The 17,738-nt window shown below is 34.3% G+C and overlaps 1 protein-coding gene across 2 annotated transcripts in view; it reads right to left on the bottom strand.

Annotated features, from left to right (window-relative positions):
* The window catches only part of LOC144981000 (5'-3' exoribonuclease 2-like), a 69,492-nt gene that overhangs the window by 25,788 nt on the left and 25,966 nt on the right, over window positions 1-17,738 (bottom strand). For both annotated transcript variants that reach the window (XM_078929058.1, XM_078929049.1), the window contains 7 exons: window positions 15,820-15,903; window positions 14,965-15,065; window positions 14,371-14,450; window positions 13,323-13,379; window positions 13,082-13,150; window positions 12,491-12,628; window positions 10,790-11,049 (listed from right to left, as the gene is read on the bottom strand). In XM_078929058.1, the coding sequence (XP_078785184.1) occupies window positions 10,790-11,049; window positions 12,491-12,628; window positions 13,082-13,150; window positions 13,323-13,379; window positions 14,371-14,450; window positions 14,965-15,065; window positions 15,820-15,903 (789 nt within the window). The remainder of the gene's footprint in view (window positions 1-10,789; window positions 11,050-12,490; window positions 12,629-13,081; window positions 13,151-13,322; window positions 13,380-14,370; window positions 14,451-14,964; window positions 15,066-15,819; window positions 15,904-17,738) is intronic.

The raw sequence follows: 17,738 nt of genomic DNA, 5'->3' as shown, positions 1-17,738 counted from the left end.
TTTTTCTCTCTCTGGAAACGTAATAGTTCATGCTCAATCCGTAATTTATATGCGATCATATGTATTGTAGGTAATGATGGTAATGCACAAAAAGAACATTATAAAACAAAAAGGCCTAGATCTAATATACGAACAAGATAAAAATGAAAAAGGCGTAATTAATGCAGATTGTGCGCTACTCCCTGCAATCATCGAGCACAAGAAGTGTCTTGTATTTGCTCTACTTTACTCTTAATCAAATATTAGACCCGTCCACATCAAAGGTGTCAAAATGTTTCATTTTCATACCTTTGACGACTGTTAAGTTAACCATTTATCGTTAGTTCTGTCTTTAATGCTGTGACAGTATTGCATATCCTCTCGAGAATTAAGGGGATGGAGCTTGAGAATTAAACATTTATTTTTAGTATCTAGATAAATTATATTATTGTGACTGTGACAAACAGTCGTTTCACTGACAGGAAGGTATCATCGTCATCATCATCATCATCATCATCATCATCATGGTTATCATCATCATCATCACCATCATCAATATCGTCGTCGTCATCATCATCATCATCATTATTATTATTATTAATATTATTATTATTGATATTATTAATATTATTATATTATTATTATTATTATTATTATTATTATTATTATTATTATTATTATTATTATTATTATTATTATTATTATTATTATTATTATTATTATTATTATTATTATTATTATGATTATGATTATTATTATTATTATTATTATTATTATTATTATTATTATTATTATTATCATCATCGTTATTTTTTATTACTATTATTATTATTATCATTACGATATGCATTATCATAATTATAATCGTCTATGTTGTGACTATTGCTTGCTTCTTTGATGGGTTTTTGGACGCTTCCGACACTTGTAGGTCATTTAAGTGTCAGTAAAAAATGGAAGAAGACGGTGAGATAGTAAAAACTGAACATAGGAAAGGTAAGACAAAGGGGACTGGTTCAAAAAGGGAAAAGAAGATTCCAAGAGCAATCAACCAATGTGTTTATTGTGAGATCACATAAAAAGCTTCATCCCACTAGGAAAAATACACTCACTCACTATCAAAATATTATATTTAAAACAAAAACAACCCCCCCCCCCCCCCCCCCCCCCCCAAAAAAAAAACAACAAACAAACAAAAAACTTATAACAAAACAGGGATGATTTTCAAGGTGAAAAAGGATCATGTCCCAAAACTAAAACTGTACATTTTACTTTTTCCAAGGACTCCGGCCAGATTCTGAACAAAACCAAGTAATCTCATTCCAAGACAGACAGAGGACAACATAGATAATGAAAGCAGATATTGGGGAATAGAAGACACCGCAATATTGACCTTCCTGCCCTTCATGGGAGGTCAAAAGGCCTTACCCCACTTGTTGATGACTAAAGAAGGGTTTTGAGCTCGAAACGTTCCGTGTTAAGTAATTCGTTCTTTTTTTTTTTCCATGCTGTTAAATTGTTTTGTTGAAGACACATGCTAAAGACATTTCCGGATTTTGGGGGTTGTTTGGGGAGTGTGTGTGTGTGAAAGGAAGGGGGGGGGGGAGGAGGCAATGAGAGTAGTAGTATTGGCTACAGGCCCTTCTCAAACTGTTGGTTTATTCCCCGTTCTCGATGGGTAATGAGGTTGACACGCCCAGGATTATCTCACGTCTTGGCTACTCATCCTCCCTCTCCTCGGGGACTTCAGCAAACACGGCACGTGACAAACGTACTCCCACACCAGATCATTAAAATAAATAATAATAATAATAATAATAATAATAATAATAATAATAATAATAATAATAATAATAATAATAATAATATAATAATAATAATAATAATAATAATAATAATAATAAATGATAATAATAATAAAAATTGTTGAGTCGGTAATATGAGTCTGTTCAATCTAGGAACTTACATGGAAAGGAATCCAATAAATTTAAATAATATAACATTGTTTCAAAGCCCTGAAATATATTCTCGGGCCCAAATCGAGGCGTTCTTATATAATAATAATGGTGGATTCTTCATATATGCAAATATCATATCGTACTGAAAAGAAGAAAAAAAAAAGTTTGACAATGATGTCTTCGTCAAACAGTTTAGTAAAGTAACAAAGTAAAGTAATGGGACTAAAAAAATGTTTTTGTCTTTAATAACAGAAAAGACGGCAATCTATCAGTGGTAAGCGCTCATAAAATCCCGTCTAATAAATTTGATTAGCATAAAATGCATTTTTAAATCACCACCACCACTTTCATCATCATCATCATTACTCCTTTGGTTTGTCTTCCCGTAAGTTAAGTTAAAATAACTAATAATTAATTAGTTAAAATAGAAACAAGCAAAATAAAAAGTTCAAAATTTCTTCTTTATAAATACGGCAACGAGATATATTGGACGACATCATGGTAGGATATGATTTCTTAAAGTACAATCCACACACGAAATTTTACAATTAAAAAAAAAATAATAATAATAATAATAATTAATAATAATAATAATAATAATCATAATAATAATAATAATAATAATAATAATAATAATAATAATAATAATAATAATAATAATAATAATAATAATAATAATAATAATAATAAATAATAATAATATAATAATAATAATAATAATAATAATAATAATAATAATAATAATAATAATAATAATAATAATAATAATAATAATAATAATAATAATAATAATAATAATAATAATAATAATAATAATAAATGATTAACTAAGATAAAAAATAATTAAAGTTTGAGGCAACACACAATATCCAATCACCAATCATCAAGAAGAAAGGGACCACAAACAGATCGGTACACAGACATACTACACAACCCGCAGATACTCAAGTAAAACGACGACTGCTCTGTGGTACTCTGAGAAAACACATATTTTTATGTTTCATTTTGACCCGAAAACTTTTTCTTCATTAATCATGACAAAGATAATTCCGAATTTGTCACATAAAAAAAAGTCCTAAACTTGAAAATCCTTTTCAGAAAGCTTAAGACTAAGACGTATTGACGTGCAAATGTCCATCTTAATATAACCATATAATAATATGAGATCAACATTTTCTGGTTAAAGTTTTTTTTTTATATCTGGGTTTTTTTTTTGTTTGTTTTTTTTTTTTTTTTTTGTTTAAAAAAAAAAAAAAAAAAAAAAAAAAACGCTTTGTCAGTGTGCGGCAGTGCTTTAACGGCCAAGGAATTTCTAAATATTTCAACCGACGTGCAAATATATGCAGGTTTGACATCCGAAAGCAATTATGGGCATAGTTAAACATTACTGTAATGGACAATATTTTGCGTCAATATTTGAGATTTCCATTACAGCAACGAGCCCATAATAAATTGAGTTATCAGACCTGCAAATAAGTGCACGTCGATTTCAAACTTTACTTTATAATACTCGTATGACGATCGATTAAACAATCTCCATAGTTCATAAAAAATCATGCTTCTTTGAAATCACAAGTTTAAAGGTTAATGACAAATTTGGGGATCATTTAAATCGACCTCGACCTTGCATACATAAGCAATGTCTAGCCACAGTGAAGAAAAAAAAAGTCATTTGTCATTGCAAGTCGAGCATCTCGAAGCAACAATATGTAATTTGATGAAATCCCGAGTAAACCATCCACTCTCTCTTTGGGTTGAAACCAGCCCAGGTGCACCGTCGATGGGAGAACATGAAGACTGAAATGACCCGTCTCAAGTCCTCCCAGCAAACACTCTAGCGGCCACCATTATCCCACATTGGTTTCTTCTTCAACCCTTATCGTGGCACGTAAAAAAAAAATACACATTTACATTGCTGCTACTGCGTCGATCACCTTGTAGTAAACACGCAACAAGAAACGCATACTGGATCGCACGTCGCAAGATATAAAATACAGAAGCTGAAATCAAACAAACTGGTCTGTTTCAATATCAAATCAAATGAAAATTTCTCGTTTGATTGGAGATAATGTACCCTGCCACTCTACGTTTTACAAGGAGATATTTCGTGAGGGAGTTGGTAAAATCTCAAAATGCCAGTCAATGATAATTATTATTAAATATTCAACAAAGTATCGATGTATTTGGGAAAAAGGATATTATTTCTTTTAACGCAACGGCTCAATAAACACCGCGGTGACTTTATCATCAAAAAAAAAAAATTAATTGTCGCTATCACCATAAATTCGATATCGATATAAGTTCCCTGTGATGAATACTATTGACGATTTATTACCTTCCGTTTTGTGACCAGGACATATGCTTATAAGACAGAAAGATAGATAGATAGCCGAGATGGTTGGATGAATGGATCGATGGACGGAGGGATGTACATACGGTCGGACCAACAGACAGACAGACGGTCGGACCAATGGAAGGATGGACAGACAGACAGAATCATAGCTGGGAGGTGGGGGTGGGGAGGAGTGTCAAAGAAGATTTATCATAGCACATTAGTCAAGCCCTAATCTCGGAAAACATCATTTCTTAGAAGAAAAAAAAAAATTATGTTTTGAACCCCTTAAATTTAAAACAAACAAAAAAATCAATCCACGATTATACATTTCCGCTGATTTTATTGGGTTACATAAGAAGTTGAAATGATTAGAAATCTGAAATGATCTTTTGCTGCGTACGGATACAAATCCAACGTAAAGTGTGACTTCCAAGCCATATGTTTTGATAATGAAGCAAATATTTTCCAAACTGATCACAATGGATAACTTGAGTTCAATCCAAAATAAAGCCTTTTACAACTTATTGGTTACGAAATATCTAAGAATCTAACTTTAAGGGTGTACGCTCATGGCTATGAATCTATTAAATTTGATATTTTTACCTCGCATTAAAATGCACAAACATGTGTAAAAGAGCAGATAAAATCAAACAAGAAAACTAGAATTCAATTATACAACTCACTAGTCTAATCTATCCTTTTATACAATTGCGGCACCTGGGCGATGACAGAAACAGAGGAAAACAAACTAGGCACATCCCATAGAAAACAATTAAGATGAGTTTTTGGCAACGAAAATGTCAAATAAAACATGATGCAGAAAATATAAAGAAACTTCTCTTTCTCTCCATTCAGGTAACAAAAGCCTGCAAATAAAGCTATGATGTTCTCCTTCGGCGAACAAAGTAAAAGATCCAGAGGGAGACCTACAACAACATTACTACCGTAATCTGGAAAAAAAAAACATATGTTAAAATTTGGCCAGAAAACTCGTCCTTCAAATATCGATCGATTTAAATAACCCTCATCTTGGCAAGAAACTCTAACCTGGGACTTCGCGAGTTACGGCAGATTACCTGTCACTGTCAACAACGACCTAAAATGACAACATCCTGCGATTGACATCACACACACACATACACACACACACACACACACATAAACACACACACACACACAAACACAACTGGAATTACTGAGAATGATGGCACAGAATATAGATGAGTGGGGGGGGGGGAGAGGGGGGGGTGTAAAATGAGAAATCTGAAAATTTCAGTGAGTTAAAGAGAGAGAGAGAGAGAGAGAGAGAAAGAGAGAAAGAGAGAGAGAGAGAGAGAGATAGAGAGAGAGAGAGAGAGAGAGAGAGAGAGAGAGAGAGAGAGAGAGAGATATTATGTTTTCTTCCAATGTTATAACCATTTCGTTTTTATTTTATTTTTATGTACAAGAATGAGGATATAGAAATGAATTTCTTTAATCAAAGAGGAGAGAAGAAAAAAACCCCGAAAAATCCCCAAAACCGAAGACGTGCGAAAGGACTGCTAGGACCACCGCTAATAAAGACTCTTTGAGGCTTGCCTGACATGAAGTTGCTCTTCAAGCTTCCCCTGAAGTGGAGGCGTGTGGACTAATTTGCTCCTATAAGACAGTATTGGAGGCCAAAAGAATTTGTCCCCCCCCCCCCTTTTTTTTTCTCTTCCGCCCCCCCGCCCCCCCCCCCCCCCCCCCACTTATCTTCTCAAGCTCTCTTATTCAATTGTTTCATCCATCTCTCTCTCTCTCTCTCTCTCTCTCTCTCTCTCTCTCTCTCTCTCTCTCTCTCTCTCTCTCTCTCTCTTTCTCTGTCTCCACCACAAAACACTGCTAAAAATTAATCAAACTTGATTTACACTGTCAATGGTTAATATCATAAACAAAAAAGAAGTCCCTCTTAAACAATAGGTCCATTGAGCCAGAGTTTATTCTAGTTTCTATAACGCGAAGCAGACGATAGCAATTGCTTACTACCCTTAGGAGAGGATGCTAGAATATCGCAGTTTTTTCCGACAAAACTAACACCCAGCTATCCAATAACTTCTGGGTGGACAGGCGGGGGGTTCAGACATTAATCTCAACTTCAACCGGGATTGATCTTAGCCCCTTTGCATGTGTAGCGAGTGCTCTACCAACTGAGCATTTGGTGACACCCCCCACCCCCAGTCAATATCATACTCTTCCCTTAACATTTTTTTCAATGCTGATTCCATTTTATAAGATTCTTTAAAAATCAGTTATTTTGGACACGGATAGACAAAACCAGTGCATTGTTTTGTTTTTGTTTTTTTTGTTTTAAAGGATTACAGCACTTCAAAGACGTTTCAGCACCAGCCATAAGGTAGCAATGACTATGAAAATTTTTGTTTTCTATTTTTGTAGGAAATACTCCTCTTAAATCAAAGCCCTATCTCCACTGAGTAAAAATCTTTTTGAATTTTGGAAATCCATTAATATATAACAAAGTTATGCAGTTTCAAATGTGTCATTTATTTGGATGACTCACAAAGAGAAAAAAATACAGAAAATATGGGACACTTTTTCTGCGTTTTATTCTGGTTTGTGGCTGTATCTCGCTTAATACGTGAAATAAGATATTAAAACTTGGCAATTTTATGGCAAATTTATCAGAAAATATGATGAAGACATCAGAAAAGTTCTAACTTGTATAGTTTTAGAGCTGTATGGCTAGGGTCAACTATAATTTTGTTTAAAAATATACATAATATTGATCATTTGGAACTTTTCCGAAGTGTAATTTTGTGTCTACAACACATACAAATCAAATGAAAAATGCCTGCTAAATTATTATCAATCAGTCCCGTGAGACCATGGCTTATGTTATTTCTAGTATTTATTTTATATATATATATATATATATATAAGAGAGAGAGAGAGAGAGAGAGAGAGAAAAGAGGAGAGAGAGAGAAAGAGAGAGAGAGAGAAAGAGAGAGAGAGAGAGAGAGAGAGAGAGAGAGTGTTAATCTACTCCTATGACATAACAATGAAACAATGCCTTAATTTTAAAAAAAGCGCGCGAGGATTTGTGTCGTCAGTCACCGCGAACAAGTTGCCAGATGGCCACGTGTGTGGCCTAATATATAATTTTGCTTCTTTTATTAAATTTAATTCATCTATTTCTGTCTCATTGACATTTATCCTAGTCTATTCAATTTTCTGTTTGTTAAAATTTAGTTCATTTTAAGTGGGCCAGTCTTAATAGTGAAAGCCATATGATTTTCTATTTAGCCACTTTTGAAGTCGAATTTGGTCAGGTTAAAGTCTGGCCACCTGGCAGCCTTGCCTCGCTCACGTCATTTTCGTGTCGCGCGATGGTGGAGCAAAATGGCCGTCTCCATATTTTCACTCATTGAAATGCAAATTGGGTTGATGTTTTGTGAGAATACGGGAAAAGTACTTATCATAATCCAATGAAATTTGAAATATAAATAGAAGAAATGTGCATGTATAACCTTATGAGCGACAAAATCTCTCCTCTTTGTAGTTTTAGAAATATTGTACTCCAAAGAATAAAAATCTATTTTTAACGGTCTTCTGGTAATCGTACGAGTTTTGTCGCTTGACCTAATCTAAAATGACCTCTTTTCTAACTGTGTGCCAACTTTCAGTCATATTCATCGATAAACAACTTCGTAATTAATTTTTTTAAATAGCATTACGGAACGGCTTCGTCCCATATTTTGTCGCGAATTTGGGCACTTCGTGAGCGAAAAAGAGGCCCAAAGATTTGTGCGGGATAGTCATTGCTACATAAGGAAGATAATAGAATAATCAAAAGATTTAGATCAAGGTTATAAGTACCCAAGAAGTAGATATAGTTGCATTTGTTTTTGTAGCTTGTTGAATCTTGATTCCTTCGCCTTGATTCTCCCTGACTGATTTTGCCACAAGAACCAGATACACTATAATGGTTACAAAATAACAATACATATTATGAAACCTCATAGATGCAGTCTATAAAGGGAAATTTATTTTCAAGGGGGCGGGGAACTTTTGCAAAATGATTGAAACCCCCCCTCCCGGCAAAAGACTACAAGCAGAGCCCAAGGGAAACTCGATGATCTGATTACAAAACAAGGACAAATAAATATAGCCACATGGAGAGGTCAGGTGATTCAAGTCGATAAAAGAGATCGTAAGCTAGTAAGGCTATGTCACTTTTTAAAAAAACTAAAACAAAAAAAAAAACAAAAAATAAAAATAAAAATCAAACCCAAAACAATTTGAGATTTTATACAGAGCAATATCCACTAAACATGCTCAAAGCACTTTACAAAGGAGTCCCTAGCCAAAAGCAACACTTAACATGTAGACGAGACGTGTTGCCTATTAGGTGTTATTACAAATTATTTTAGGACAGAGACAATGCTGCACTGCCTGGTACTCATTTTATTATTTTCTTATGTTATTGAGACAATGTGAGTAAAGAGCTTTTTCCAAGGTCTCATCTACGAAGGAATGTCATAGCACAAGACCACATAGCCACACTTATAAAAAAGGATGCCCTTGTAGAGAGAACCATGTGCTCAAAAAAGGAGAACTCAAACGTTTCCATCAAACGAAATCTCTAATAGTGAAAGATCAAAATCAGGGCCTAGGCAAAACCTAGTCATCATCACAAGACAAGGATAGTAAACCAAATATAGGGATAAAAATTTAGGGGGATATAGGAGATCTTATCAGCAACATCCACCATGCTATGGTTACAACATAACAGTGGATCATACAGCTGGCAAGAATTCGCAAATAATGTTTTTGCATAGTAAATGTCTCATGATACATATTTATCTATTGTTATCTGAAAACAACTGAGGAGATCAATGAAAAAAAAAATTAAAATAAAAAGTGAAAAGATTAAAAAAAAAGAATATAAATATAACCTATGGGAATGAAAAGAATGATAGTGTCCATTAAATAATGTGTATTACACTACTTATATTAGATACCATCTCCCATATTGTAACTTACGAACAATTATTTGCTGGTCTGATGAACAATAAAATTATGGGCTTATTTTCACATTGTTGCAATGGACAATATTTTGTGTTGGTTTGAGAGCAAGCATAACTACCATAAAAAGGACCCCCCCCCCCCCCCACCCCCGCCCCTTACATACAAACACACACAAATCAGACAAAAGCAAACTTAAATGAATTAAGAGAGAGACAGAGAGAGACACACACACACACACAGAGAGAGAGAGAGAGAGAGAGAGAGAGAGAGAGAGAGAGAGAGAGAGAGAGAGAGAGAGAGAGAGAGAGAGAGAGAGAGAGGAAGAGAGAGGAAGAGAGAGAAAGAGAAGGGGGGGGGGTTGGCGAGGGGCAAGCCAAGCAAATAACAAAAAAAACAGAAAATGAAAATAAACAACAAAAGACGGAAAATCAAGTTTAAGACGGGATAGAAACTATAACGATGGTAATAATTAACAAAGAACCCAGAGTTTAAGTCAAAGGGAGATCATTGACTAACTCTAGTAGTTCATTTGGAGAGGTAAGAGTTATGTGAACTGAATCTTGTAAATTAAGCTCCGTAGATTACAAATTTGTTGTTATTCAAATTTCTTTGATCATTGACAGACCAATCTTTCATTTGATCACATGAACTGTAGGGCTATATAAACACAACATAATGGCAGAAGACAGGGAAGGGTGACTTGATATGAGAAACAAAAAGCTGAGATCAGACAACTTGAATTATAATTTTTGAAGACCAAGAAACGGGATGGGCTGATCATTAGAACTAATTTTAAAAAGTAAATGTAACATTAGTAAAAGGAAGATATTAGAAGAGTGGATTTTATCTGCACTTTGCAAAACTCTTCGTTCTAGAGAAAATAATGCAAAAGGGCAAAGGGACATCACTTTGACAAATTGGGGGGGGGGGGGGGGGAAGAGGGGTATCTTGTTGAGATGAGACCTATTTCCATGGAAATCTTTTCTTATAAATATAGGCCAAAGAGAAATTTGCTGAACTGAAATTTGTATGAAGACCATATCCTTACTATAGACACAAGGCCAGAGAGTGCATCATACCAAAGTGTATCATTGGATTGGAATTGGAATTAAAGAAAAAGGCAAATAAAAACTTAAAAACTGATTGGAGACGGAATCATTGGTTCAGTATTGATCAAGGCTGACTGCTTAACTTCCCACTATAAGAGCAAATTAAATATTACGAAAGTATTCTCGCTTAATAAAAGAGAAGGACGAGGAATGTATTAACCACTACCTGTAGTAGACAGGAATACATCAAAACAGGAAAGGTATCTGAATTATCAGGGATGATATTAAGGCTAGACAGATAAGGACAGTACTACATACATATCAAGAGATGGAAAGTGGATATTGTGCTGCATAAAAGCTCATGTTCTTTTTCTCACACAAGACTGGCAGTATAAAAGGTATATCAATGACCCACAAGTGCCAATCTGGCATCAGGATGGTTAATTACATATGACCCAACTCACCGTTACGACCCTGCTGTTGCTGTTGCTGCTGCTGCTGCTGGAGAAAGTTGCTTAAGAAACCCCCCAGGCCTGGTGCAGCTCCCATTAGACCATCTCCACCTCTGTTTAGTGATGCTAGGCCTCTATTTGGAGCTCCTAAGCCTCTGTTTGGTGCTGCTCCCATAAGACCAAGACTACTGCTACCACCACTTCCTCCTCCACCTCCCAGGCTTGGTGCAGCTCCCATGAGACCAGGTCGCGTATTCATTCCAAGGGCATTACTGGAAAGGTTTTAATGAATAGATTTAAAATACTTCTATATATAAGCAAACAATCTTCAGAAATGGAATAAATTGTATAATAAAACATGCAATTTTTAAGACGAAATTGTCAGGCATCTCCAAGATTCTGAAATGTGAACACTGAAAATAGCGTCCCTCAAAAAGTTTAAGAAAGGAATGACAACCGCTGCTTTTATAAACATTAACAAAGAGCATGCATGTTTTTGGCTCTTTTGGGTGGATCTATAGTTTGGTTTTGGTTTGTAAATTTCACAACACAAGATACATTAGGATCTGATTTCCAATGATAAAAGAAGATGATAGATAGTAAACTCGAATATGGATCAAAGAGTTTGCAACTCCAAGCATCCAAAAGGGAAAAAGAAAGGTAACCCCAAAATCAATTCAGCCGAACATAAAACTTTTCTGGATGATTAATGAAAATCGCATAAAACTGAAGAAAAACAGAAACCATATGTCTTCATATATTATTCTATTCTGAAATTCAAGAGTGGTAGAAGATATTTGTAAGTCTCATATTAATTAAGTTTAGTCATCCAATGGCTAAAAAGACCAAAGTAATGGACATTTATAAAAGTCCAAAAGCTGAAATTGTGGTTAATGGAAAAAAAACTGGAGAATGTCAACAATTTTTGTATATCTTGGGGCAAGAATAGAGGCAAATGAAAAATCGACCTCAGATATCCAAAGGAGGATAGCACTTGCCCAAATAAAATCAACAAAAATTATGACACTATGGAAAAGTGAAAGCGTCCAACTGAAAGTGAAAATATTAAGAACATGCATATTTCCAACAGCATTATGTGGATGTGAATCATGGACAATCACAAAAAAAAATGATGAGAATAAAGTCAATGCATTGAAATGAAATGATACCAGAAAATTCTCCGCATTCCCTGGACAGCAAAAGAAACTAACCAAAATATAAAAGAGCCCCTTGGGCATTAAGGAGCCGTATCTCATCAAGAAACTAAAACTTGCTTTTTTTGGACATATCAAGAGACATGAAACCCTTGAAAAATTTTTTTAGAGGGTATAAGAAGGAGAGGGAGACCAAGGATAAGACCGTCACAAGACATCAGCGAATGGATGAATATGCTTGTGACTGAATGTGGAAGGATGTCACAGGACATAAGCTTGTTTCAGTTGGCAGTTGCAGAGGCCACGTCCAGGAGAGATATGCCATGATGATAATAATCTAATTGAGTAAATATATTTTCTTCAAATCAAAAATCGTGTTTATTTAACACATTTTGTCAAGTTAATCATCCAAACTTGCATTTCTGTCTGGTGCAGAAGGTATTCTGAGACTATCAAAAATAGATTATGTTTTATGCATTATAGAATCCAAGGCACAAACATAAAAAACACAATGACGTGAATTTTTTCAAATGTTTTGTTGGGGGTTTTTTTCACATACCTCATCATGCGTAAACTAGGGGCTACATTTTTGTTGTCTCTGTATCCACTATGAGGCTTGAATCCAAGCTGTGGACGCCATTGCCTGCCTGGATTCTTGCCATGGAAGTTATCAGGTTTTAGAGTAGGTGCAGGCATTCTGAACATAAATATAGAAAAAAAAAAAGGAATAAAATTCCTGGAGAAAGATTCAGAACCAACTCCCTTAGAAGTCGCTCAATTTTTAATATTTACTAATAGATTGAAATAATCATTGTCATCACCCAAACTTACAGCACTGACTTAGTGAAAATACTGCCGTAACATATACTTAGAGTGAAGAGTGATATATCTATACCTATATGTGATCCATAATATAGTGTAAATCTGATTTTTAAACAATTTATAGAGAAAAATGGAAAATGAGAATAAATTAATAATTACAACAGCAATATCTAAAGAACATAAACCAATCTAAAACATGTAATGTTACGTTAAACAGCATATGACCTCCTTATCTTTTAATAAAACAAAACTTAAACTCATAATAAAAAATGCAATCACTCATAATTAATGAGGAAAGAAACCACGACAGATACAAAAAATTACTCACATTGCACCTGGAAGAAGCATTGCTTTAAAGATGAAGTTTGGCTCATAGCGTGGATCCTCAAAAGCAACCCTGATAGAAAAAAAAAAAGATCAATTGCAGAAGCAATCCATTAATTCATAAATACTATTACTTAGGTATTTTATAAATTTAGCATATCATTTTAATAAATGGAATAAATAGAATCGCACAAACTTAAAGTTGACAAAAAATTATGACAAGAGGTACAAGGATCATGACTTACGTGATGCATCTGTTGTCATGAATGTCCTCAACACCAGGCACAGGGGCAGGAACAATACTGTGGAAAATTTATGAAAGGCAACAGATTTTTAGTATTCTAAAGTACCATGTTTGACACTAAGAATTGTCCTGTTAGTGAAAGAATATCCTATGTTAATAATGACAGGGAAAGGTGACCAATTCTATTCCATATATCCTATATACATTTAAAAAATCTAAAAAATACCCAGCTACCCATAAACAACTGGATAAACAGATCAAAAGTTGAAAAAGTATTTTCATAAAGCAGAACAGGGATTGCACTGAGCCAGGATCAAAGTCTCAATTTACAGTCAAACCTGCCTTGGCAACAATTTCTACACAACAACCACCTGTCCATAACGACTGCGGCTGTTGACAGATGAGTTTTTCTTTGTTTCATATCTACATAGCGACCACCTCAGAAGGCGATATTTCTTTCTTGTTTTTCATAACTTGTGATAATAATAATAATAATAATAATAATAATAATAATAATAATAATAATTCTTATTATTATTATTATTATTATTATTATTATTATTATCATAATAATGATGATAATATATGAAGCCTTTTACAAATATACATATTGGTTACGAAAAATAATCTAAGAATCTTACTTTGAGGGGTGGAATAAATGAATTTTTCATGGCTATGGATTTATCAAATTTGTTATGTTTAGCAAGTAAACACTCACTCGCAAACCTTTAGGACGTGTTCATGAAGACACCTACTATTTCAGTGCTGATGGTGACAAAAAGTTAAAAAGGAGGAAAATTTTGAACGATTGCTTTTAAGCCCCATTTCTACTGCACTATTAGAGCAAATGAGATGATAAACTATCATTGATTATCTAGCCAACTTCTAGAGAGTGGGGAAACTGCATCTATTTGTACCACCTCATAACAATTTCTCATTGCCAGTACATTTGCTTCTGGAAATGTAATTTTTTAAAAAGAGGACACTCCTAATCTTGCTCCATTTGAATGACAAGACTATGAAATGACTTTTGAAGTGAAAGATCTTACCCTCCTTTTTCAAAATTGTTGCTGGTACACCAGACATTTCCACCCATTCCCTTAGTAAGCTTGGGGTCCACAGGGACAGGCTGAGGTGCATTAATAATTAAACAATTAAGAAAATCAAAACCAGAATAATGCATACATGATCATACATAATCTATATTTCTTACTTTAAAAAAAAAACTTTAAAAAATTTAAGAAAAGAAATATGTATCAAGAGAGAACAAACCCATTTCCAATGATCTATATTTTTTTTTAAAACACGAATCCTCTCAAGTTCAACATGAATTTTAATTGAGCTAATTTGTTTGAATGCCCATTAATGGGAACATGAGTGTCATTAACGTTATTATTAGTCATTCAGTAGTGTTAGCTTTCCATAAAATGAATAACTTTTGTTTATTGTGTTGATGATTGAAAAAAAGTGGATGTAATAACAACTCATATCATCACAATGTTTGGCTATCTTCAATATTTGGACAGCTGGTGGTGTGTTTGTACTTGGGTTTTAGATGAAAATAACAAATGCCCATACTGACCTTTATACAGTCAACATAGGACGAGGAATATAGAAACGTTTGAAAACATTAAGGTATTTACAGTATCCTGGCCTTGTCCCTCGTACAATCCTTCTAAAAATTCATAAACAGGATGCTTGGAACCAACAAAGAGTACATCTGTGCCTCTGCAATTTCTCTTCTCTGAAACAAAAGTGAGAGACGAAATAAATTCACAACTTGACCTTAATCTTTTTAGGAGTGATTTTATTACTGGCATAAAAAAAAAAAATGAATGCCCTTTTTTAGCAGCATCATTAGATGCCATACTTAGGTAATCCATGAGGGGATATGGACAATCCATCACAAAAGCATTTGATGTCAACAGGAATCAGCCATGTTGCCCAAGTGAGCAAATTTATTTTATTTTTATTTATCTCTTACTCAAGGAAAAAAAAGACTCGAACCTGAGACCTCCCAGATCACATGCTATGCTTAACCACTCTGCCACCTCACCCCAAATTATAAGCATTAACAGTTTTGCGTCATTTTTAAGGTAGCACGAAGCGTTGAGAACAATACAATAGTTTCCACCTAAGAGAGGCACTTCCTTGATGTAACATGGTTTTTCTTTTGTAAATTTAAACTTCATAACCACCAACCAAACTAAAATCAGCAGAGCAGGTGGAAGACTGTAAAAATTTGATCAAGTATCCCTAACACGTCAAAAATTCCCAATCAGATCAAAATTTCGCACTCAAGCATAAAACAGTCCCTTAAAGCCATGCGATCCGATTTAGATAACAATCTTGGACTGTACTTAGTTTGACAAGGTTAGTCCATCAATATGAAGATGATAAAAATTGGAGTTACAGGAATGGACACGAAGTTTCATACTGAGAAATGCAACCCCCCCCCCCCCCAAAAAGTATAATAGACAATTGAATAAAAAACTTACTTTCCTGAGGAGTGAGATCAGGGTATACACTCTTAAGTGCCTTACGTAGGCGGGTCTCTTCCACAAATGGAAGCAGGGCAACTCCTGAAAAAGGTGAGAAAATATGTATTAATATATATTACAGAATATATATGTTATATAAAGTAAAACAGAACTCACATGCAGCTGATACAACTGTTTCAATGCCTCATGTGCATATCTTCAGTCGCCAGTGTTATACATAAATTATGGGTCAGGCTCAGCTTATTGATACACAACATCACATCTGTTTTAAATATATTTTAGAGACTATAAAACACAACTAACTTGTTGCTTTTGCTATAATCATAACACCTTCATTAGATATTGTGCAGCGTGGCTCAGCAGCACAGTCTTTGCTTTCTACCCAAAAAGTACTGAGTTCGAACACCCATCGCTGCACTGTGTGGCCTTGAGCAAGTCACCTCGCCCTAGCTCAATTTGCGGCGCTGCACTGTGGCTGACGCATGGGTATTTCCAGTCTTCTCTTAGAGTAGAACCCTGAGACGAATTTCCCTAGTGGAATTACTAAAGGGAATTTAATTTTATTTTTATTTATTTATAGCATGAGATAGCATTTTGAAAAAAGAGAGTAGAAAAGTAGTTACAACAATTTTTTTCAGATATCATGATGAATTTTTGGTCACAACAACCACAGAGTAAGCCCACTTTGCCAAAGTATTAAATAATAAACCCAATAATTAAACTGGGATATTTGTGTGATTCACATTAAGTGAGACATAAATTTACATGTAAGAAGAAAAAGTCTGCCAATTTTATTTATAACGTAGAGTAATTGATATTTAAAAATTGGTTGTGACACACTTTAGCGATCATGTGACATCGGTACCTGAACTTCAACCATTGACAACTCCTAAAAGGATATGAAATATTGAAATCAAGTTGCATTTTAAGATTATTATTTGCTGCAGCATTCAAGCAAAACTGAAATTATGAAATACAGTGAATTGGAACAATTCTTTAGAAGTACCAATATGATTCATATCACAATGTAATATGCAAATGTTTTTGTGCTGCCGGGACACAATACTTTGTTTCAATCACATTCTACTCTTTGAAAGCTTAACCGCTTCCTTCTGCATCCCTCAACTGTCAAGATGGAGTTACTGAGAGAAAATAAGACAAAATCTGTTCAGATCATCTAGTTTTATTTTGTAAAGTTTGTCATTCGTGAATTTAATTACCCATGACTTAGTCAATCATTTATGTCCTTAGAAACACGTAACATCCCTTGAACATGAAATACAATGAATCTTAAAATTCTATTGTTAATGGTCTATGATGCCTTGATTATTAACGGTGGACTAGGAAGTATTTCAATGTTTTTGCCATGAAACTTATCTGTCCATGTATATTTTAAATAACATCATAATAAGGTTATTTCCATGTCTCTTTTTAGTACATGGCCAAAAAGTCACCATCGGGCCTCTAAAATTGAAGAGAGAGAGGTCTTTCATTACACAGGCTGCAGAGTGCTTTAGAGCTAATTTTTGTTGGGTACTGGATGTTAAGGAGCTTCTTTAGTTGTTTCCAGTGAAACATCAATGTTTTGCTCTTCACTCCATGTTAAAGCCCAAATACCACAGCATAGACTTCACAAGAACTTCGTATAACTTGTATTGGCTTTTACTTTGTCATCCCCAATAGAGACATGAAGTAATTTGTTGAGAGCGACCATTGAGAGTTTTTTTTTTTTTTCTTCTCTTGACATTATTTTTGTCACCTATACTAATGGAGAACCAGCAAAATTTGCAGATAAAGAAATCTTTCCCCTCTGAATTTTTTCTCATATAATGTTGCATCGGCACTGCTGATACAACTGCCACACACTCAAAGGCATTTATCATAACTTAAAACAAGGCAAAACTGAATGTATAAAC

This window comes from Berghia stephanieae, chromosome 1 (assembly GCF_034508935.2).
Source record: "Berghia stephanieae isolate SIO BIC M18660-M18661 chromosome 1, UCSD_Bste_1.3, whole genome shotgun sequence".
Classification (NCBI taxonomy): domain Eukaryota; kingdom Metazoa; phylum Mollusca; class Gastropoda; order Nudibranchia; family Aeolidiidae; genus Berghia; species Berghia stephanieae.
This window is presented reverse-complemented; position numbering and strand designations above follow the sequence as displayed.